At 47.9% G+C, this 7,500-nt stretch overlaps 1 protein-coding gene across 1 annotated transcript in view; it reads right to left on the reverse strand.

Annotated features, from left to right (window-relative positions):
- The window catches only part of enox1 (ecto-NOX disulfide-thiol exchanger 1), a 17,378-nt gene that overhangs the window by 5,637 nt on the left and 4,241 nt on the right, over positions 1 to 7,500 (reverse strand). The window contains exons 5-8 of the mRNA XM_076138945.1: positions 7,027 to 7,260; positions 4,990 to 5,202; positions 1,765 to 1,871; positions 100 to 217 (exon numbers count right to left, since the gene is read on the reverse strand). Of these exons, the coding sequence (XP_075995060.1) occupies positions 100 to 217; positions 1,765 to 1,871; positions 4,990 to 5,202; positions 7,027 to 7,260 (672 nt within the window). The remainder of the gene's footprint in view (positions 1 to 99; positions 218 to 1,764; positions 1,872 to 4,989; positions 5,203 to 7,026; positions 7,261 to 7,500) is intronic.

Genomic DNA, 7,500 nt, shown 5'->3' on the forward strand with positions numbered 1-7,500 from the left:
GAGGAGAGGAGAGGAGGTTTTTAGTTTTACTTTTGTTCTTGGCTCCTGGTTGTCCAGGTCTGGTCCAGGTCTGGTCCAGGTCTGGTCTGGTCCTCTCACCGTATTCCTCCATGCGAGCCTTCTTACAGGGATTTTCGTCGGAGTCGTCGTCTGACATCTCCATCTCCTCCTCCCGCCGGATGCCCATGATCTCCTCGCTGTGTGCGTTCCTCAGCTCCTGCCACAGCACCACACAGCACACAGAGTGCAGACGGCTCAGCACCACACAGCACACACACACACACACACATACAGCAGGAGGTGGAGGATGCCCCGGGGCGGTGGGAGTGTGTGAGGGTGTGTGAAGGTGTGTGAGGGTGTGTGAGGGTGTGTGAGGGTGTGTGAGGGTGTGTGAAGGTGTGTGAGGGTGTGTGAAGGTGTGTGAGGGTGTGTGAGGGTGTGTGAAGGTGTGTGAGGGTGTGTGAAGGTGTGTGAGGGTGTGTGAGGGTGTGTGAAGGTGTGTGAGGGTGTGTGAGGGTGTGTGAGCTCATCTCCCACAAACATCAGCATGAGACTAAGACACAGTTTAAAACTTTCATCTGGAACTGAACTTCATTTCTAAACATCTTATCCAGCATCAAACAGATCTAAGGTACTGATGCGTCTCCTTGTTGCCATGGCTCTATGGCTGTAAAATTGATTGACAGCCAGGTGTTAATCTGGTCCCTAAGGTTTGTCAGCAGAGTGCCTGAACCTGAGCTGCATCATGTCTCCTCAGGTCACTGTGTGTGTGTGTGTGTGTGTGTGTGTGTGTGTGTGTGTGTACTTACCAGAGACATCATTACAGCAGTGAGGCGGCCTTCAGCAGGCTAACATGACCTCATCTCAACAAGTCACATCAGTCAGTACCTTTACATGCACGCTGAGGATCGGCCCATTAATCAATCAATCAATCAATCAATCAATCAATCAATCAATCAAATTGATTTTTTGACACAGCACTTTGTTGTAACTCGTTCTGTACTTTGCTAAATGTTTTGATTTACAACAAACAAGATGAATCAATAAAATCAAGGGAAATAAAACAAAAATAACCTAAAAAAAACTATTAGATAAGACAAAGAATTACAAAATAATACATATATATATAAACCACACAAACATACGGATACATAAATGAGATAAAGAGCAGTTATAAGGGAAACTATTATAAATCAAAAGTGGATTTGAATCAAAACAAAGGTGTGAAGTTAAAACCAGGGGCAACAAATGTAAACATCATGAATGAATGATCAGGTTCCTCCAGCAGACCTGGACCTCCTGATTATAAATGGATCTACAGCATGAAACACACGACAACATGTGAGTCCAGACACACTCAGTGTGCATGTAAACGTAGTGATGCTCTTACCTCCGCTGCTACACAAGAAGCTGAGCTCACACACAGAGCAGCTCTACGTTAGGCAGAGCAGCTCTACACGAGGCAGAGCAGCTCTACTCCACTGTGGCTGAATAATTGATCAGAGACTTAACCCTGGAAATCACTGTTGCCATAGCAGCACCTCACTCTGTCCAGGAGGCCCAGATGTTGCCTCACATCTGAGGCAAGGAGAGTGCAGGAGAAGGAGAGCCCACAGATCCAGACCAGCAAAGGTCTGTCTGTCTGGTCTGTCTGTCTGTCTAACTGTCTGTCTGTCTAGCTGTCTGTCCATCTGTCCGTCCGTCTGTCTGATCTTCCTCCTGTGGACTCACAAAGTCACAGCACAAACACAGAAGTGTACCAACCTCACACTGCTTGCGCCAAATGTCTATGTTCTTGCGCTGTGCTTTAGAGAAATGGTCCCATGCCTTTTGCCTGGTGGCGGCGGTGAAAACGGCGGTGATCTGCTCGACTTTGGGGGGGTGAGCGGGGGGGGAGGAAGAGGAGGAGGAGGAGGAAGAGGAGGAGGAGGGATCGAGACAAAACAAGCCGTTTATGAGGCGTGTCAGCACTGAGTGAGGCTCACAGCAGACAGAGGAGAGGCCGGGGATGCAGCCAGCACACTGAGGGGAAACGCACGCCTCCATCTAGTGCCAAGGGTCAATCCTTTCAAATTAAAGGCACAAGTCGCTCCATAATCAGTTCATCTGCTCGACTCCACGTCAGGGGAAACCTCAACGTGGCTCCTGTCAGACTCTGACCTCACCTGACTCAGACAGGTTCCTCCTCTGATGTCACCTGAGGACCTCACTTGACTCAGACAGGTTCCTCCTCTGATGTCACCTGAGGACCTCACCTGACTCAGACATGTTCCTCCTCTGATGTCACCTGAGGACCTCACCTGACTCAGACAGGTTCCTCCTCTGATGTCACCTGAGGACCTCACCTGACTCAGACAGGTTCCTCCTCTGATGTCACCTGAGGACCTCACCTGACTCAGACATGTTCCTCCTCTGATGTCACCTGAGGCTTCCTTTCATAAACGCTTTAGAAAGACTCATAACATCTTCTAGAATGTAGAATCTTTGTGAGGAGAATAAAGGTCATCTTTGTGACGTGGAGCCGAGCAGATGAGTGAGAATCAATCATGAGTGATCCCAGCTGGAGTGTGTATCACAGACGTGTCCCTGTGTGAAGGGGACAGATCTGTGGATTGTGAGCTGCTGGAGTGGAACAGGAACACGTTGGTTTGTGTCTCCAGGGATCAAAGTTACTGAATCCTTTTGAAGCAGAGGGCTCAGGGTCAGATTAGTGGAGGTCACGGTGGAGGTCATGGTGGAGGTCATGGTGATCAGGCCTCTCCTGCTCTGTGCTCGCTCTACTTACATCTCCACACCTTCACATCCTTCAGGACTGACAGGGACACGCTGACACAGACTGGATGGCTGCTCTGTCTGAGTGATGTCACAGCTGAACATCTACCTGTCAGTCACATGTCAACATGTACCAACATGACATCATCTACGAGATAATGGATGTGTGAGTGCAAACAGTAAGAAAGCCATCCACTCTGTTCAGGTGAGCCCTTTCTAAAGTATGCTCGTTCTTTTCTGAGGCTCACGCTGGACGCTCTGGGCTCTAGAGTCGCCCAGTGTGAGCACATCCTGTCACATGACTCTTCTGTCAACACAACCTGTTTACTCTCAAACATCACATTCAAATAAAGCAAAATCAGACACAGCATGATAACAGAGGTTAAATGTAGAGACTGAGGCTGAGTGAGAGTGAGAGTGAGAGTGAGAGTGAGAGTGTGCTGTACTCACCCTCCATCTGCTCACACACTCACAGGCTGACAACTGAAGATGAAGTGAACCACACACACAACACACAGGTCCACTGGGTTCAACCCAGATAATAAGGGTAAATATAAGGATAATATAAGGGTAGATATAAGGGTAAATATAAGGATAATATAAGGGTAGATATAAGGGTAAATATAAGGATAATATAAGGGTAATATAAGGGTAAATATAAGGATAATATAAGGGTAAATATAAGGGTAAATATAAGGATAATATAAGGGTAAATATAAGGGTAAATATAAGGATAATATAAGGGTAAATATAAGGATAATATAAGGGTAAATATAAAGATAATATAAGGATAATATAAGGACAATATAAGGGTAAATATAAGGATAACATAAGGGTAAATATAAGGGAAAATATAAGGATAATATAAGGGTAAATATAAGGGTAAATATAAGGATAATATAAGGGTAAATATAAAGATAATATAAGGATAATATAAGGACAATATAAGGGTAAATATAAGGATAATATAAGGGTAAATATAAGGGAAAATATAAGGATAATATAAGGGTAGGGAGGGAGGCAGTGGCTCAGTGGGTAGTGCTTCCGCTTGGGAACTGGAGGGTCGCCGGTTCGAGCCCCTGCCGAGGTGTCCCTGAGCAAGGCACCGAACCCTCAATTGCTCCCCCCTCTGCGAAGGGTGGTAATGTAAGGTATATAATGTAATGTAAGTCGCTTTGGATAAAAGCGTCTGCCAAAATGATCGTAATGTAATGATCGTAATGGGTAAATATAAAGATAATATAAGGATAATATAAGGGTAATATAAGGATAAATATAAGGATAATATAAGGACAATATAAGGGTAAATATAAGGATAAATATAAGGGTAAATATAAGGATAATATAAGGGTAAATATAAGGATAATATAAGGGTAAATATAAGGATCCTGTGTAAAGGTCAGAGCCTCTGCATGCTGACCCAATCAACAGCTCACAGCCCAGCGAAGATAATGGAGCTGATGCCGAGGGGGATGGGGGGGAGGGGGGTTGTCATGGCAACCAGGCTAAGGTCCTCACTGACTAAATGACTTGGATCCAGGCTTTCAAATCGATGCGGTGAAAATGTCTTTATGGTCGGACGGCGTAATCCGTGAGGACACAGAGACGCTGCGCCGCACGCTGGGGGATGATGTCATCTTTAATCACCAATTTATTCAATTTGCAATCATCTACTGTGACTTGGACGCGTCGTCACATTTGGTCACATTCACCCCGAGGATTCAGTCAAACATTTATCCAACGGTTTCATTTCTGTCACTGGTTTATTGGAATTTAAGAGAAACTTGATGCAGAAAATGAGCAGAAAAACAGCAGATTTACCTCTGATTGGTCTCCACCAACTCCTGAGAACAATATCTGCTGTTTGCCTCCTTAGATGCTCAACAATGTCCACCAGCAGCTGATGTACTTGTTTGGTTAGCGTACATTAAGCGTGTCGGTTTGTTTGCAGGAGATCAGGAGACGTGTTTATCAGGAATTGGCGAGAACCACTGAAAGGAAATTCTGCAGTAAATTTGTGAGCGACGGACTGAAAGAGGCTGGAAGCTGCATGGAGCCGCACGGTGAAGCAACCAGGGCCTCATCTAGCCCCGCCTACAATCAACACACAGCTGCTGGTGGCGTGAACACGATGGAGGCGTGGATGAAGTTACCTGAAGGTCCCACATGGAGCCGGCAGAGTTCTGTCAATACTGTACTGATCTGAAGTTCTCTTACATTGCGTCAGTATGGTCACCAGGGCGTTCTTGAAGATCTCCTTGGCCTGCTCCATCTCCTCCTCGTGCTGGGCCTTCTCGCTCATCAGTCGCCGTACGTGGCTGTTGGCCGACTGGATCATGGAGTAGAAGTGGTTGGCGGTGCGGCGGTTGACTTCTCCCCGGTCGACCCAGGTGAACAGCACCGCCGTGGTGTCGCTGAAGTTATTGTCGTCTGCGGCGGACGGAGAGTACAGACGTGTAAGAGGTCCACACATCTCCACTAAACACTGAGCGGAGGAGATCAATGCTAATGCAGCCGTTTGTGTTTATTATGACTTTAGTTTGAGATGTTTGCAGTGCAGGTGTGTGTGTGTGTGTGTGTGTGTGTGTGTGTGCGTCTGTATCCAGTGTGAACTTGAATATCTTTATTCATGGGGCCGTCCGTCTCTGCTGCTGCATCCAAACATGCTCTTAAAGGCTCATTACCTCATTAACACCTGCATTGTTCTGCAGTAACGAGCTGCAGAGCTGTGATTACGCTGGAGGAGCTTCAGCGCTGAGCGACGCTGTATCGCTCACGTTTTCTGTTCCTTTCCCCAGGACTTCCCCAGAGCGTTAGAGCGGGTGCAGCTCTGTGTTTCTGCTCTGTCTGTTCTTCCTCCTTCCACTCTGGGAGCCATCGTTGCCGCCTGACGTCCACAGGTCCGTTTCCTTCCCAAACACATCAAACCCTAACCGTCTCATTTTACGGGACCTTAAACGTTCAATCGTGCTAAACAAACAGCGTAGAGCAGCCGGTGGGGATTAGAGCAGTCACTGTTCACGCCTCTATGAATCGCTCCGCAGCCACCGAGCACAAAAGCCCCATTCTGATTTTTGACTCTTCAACCAGATCCAGCAGCTGAATTGGCTCTCGGTCATAAAGGCGCCCGAGTCTCTGCTTTCTCCCCATTTGAATAATAACAGAGCGGCGTCACAGAGCGGCGGCTGACAGCAGAACAGAGTGAATTAGGAGCCTTTAATGAGCTCAATACCCTCTGCTACACAACCTGTGAGGAGACGCTGCACCCCGCACAGATAAAGGCCCATTCACACGCCGCCGCCGCAGATTACAGGCACATTACAGCGGCACAATAACGCCGAGCTCCACTACCCTGCCAGAAAGGGCCTGAGTGAGAAATGAATTCATAAAGGTTATTCAGCTGTTTGTGTTGAGTATCAGCAGCACAGGAGGACGTGACTGCTTCTTATCTGTGTGACGCCGCCGTTACATCAACCTGCCGTCGCCTCATCTGGGTGCTGCTGCTGCTGCTGCTGCGCTCTGATTGGCTCTCAGCAGGCCGGTCAGAGAGAGGCGTGACCACGTCCTCAAAGGTTTAGAGTTCAGATCGGCCCAAACATATCGTAACACGAGGGAAACCAACAGAGGCTCAAGGGCACTAAGGCAGGAAGAGGATGAAGCTGTAAACAACAAACCAAGACGGGAAATCACAGAGTCGTCTTAGAGGAAAGTCTCTCTCTCCCTCTACCCTCCTCTCTCTCTCTCCCTCTCCCTCTCTTCCCCCCTCTCTTTGTCTCTCCCTCTCCCCCTCCCCCTCCCCCTCCTCCGTCTGTGTGTGCCTGTTATTGCCTCATGGCTGCGTTGCGTTGCTTGCCTCAGTAGCTGTGCCTCTTGTGAAGGAGCCATTCAATGATGTTATTAATGCTGTGAGGTATCTCAGCGTGTCATCTGAGCCCACTGCACTGAAGATTACACACACACACACACACACACACACACACAGCAACACAACAGATGTGTTATGAAGAGCGATGAAAAGCCGAACACGATGTTAGATTGTTACACCTGACTAAGAGCCCTTGTTTATTTCTACACATCCACGCTTCGGCCTCTTTACACCGCATCAAACACACGTGTGTGCTGAGCTGACATGAAGCGTGTGGAGCGTGTAAGTGTGTAGGAGACATGAGGGAAGTCCTCAGGTCTCATCCAGGCAGCTGGTCCTCTACATGTGTGTGTCATGTATGTGTTTGTGTCTCCAGGCTGTCAGCTCACCTCTCAGTCTCTCAGCCAGCAGCCCCGCCTCGTGCTCAGAGTAGTGCACTATGGGAGGGGGAGACGGCGGTCGCAGGCGGTCCTCGTGGACCTTCCGTCGGTGTCTCTCCTCCCGGGCCAGTAAGCGTTGTTGGCACTCCCACTCGTACAGGTCGTCCCTGGCCTGGGCGAAGTCGACATGGATCCTCCCCGAGTCCTTCTTATCCGTGCTGGAGCCAAGACGCATCCGATAGCCTGACAGGAAATGGAAACGTAAACATCTCATAGCTACAGGAGAAACATCTCAGTCAGCAGAAATGTCCCTCAAAATCAAGAAGAGTTGAGTTTCCCTCCTAATAGCAAAGATGAACTCATGGAGTTTCCCTCAGAGTCCAATCAGAATCATTATGAGATTATAAAGACTTACAGAATGAAAATCAAAAGACAAATCGCCAACCAACACAGAAATAAGAACATTGTCCTGGTTGTGAAGTT

Source organism: Genypterus blacodes, unplaced genomic scaffold (genome assembly GCF_046128005.1).
Source record: "Genypterus blacodes isolate CSIRO-AG114 ecotype Tasmania unplaced genomic scaffold, CSIRO-AGI_Gbla_v1 ptg000421l_1, whole genome shotgun sequence".
In the NCBI taxonomy this organism is placed as follows: Eukaryota; Metazoa; Chordata; class Actinopteri; order Ophidiiformes; family Ophidiidae; genus Genypterus; species Genypterus blacodes.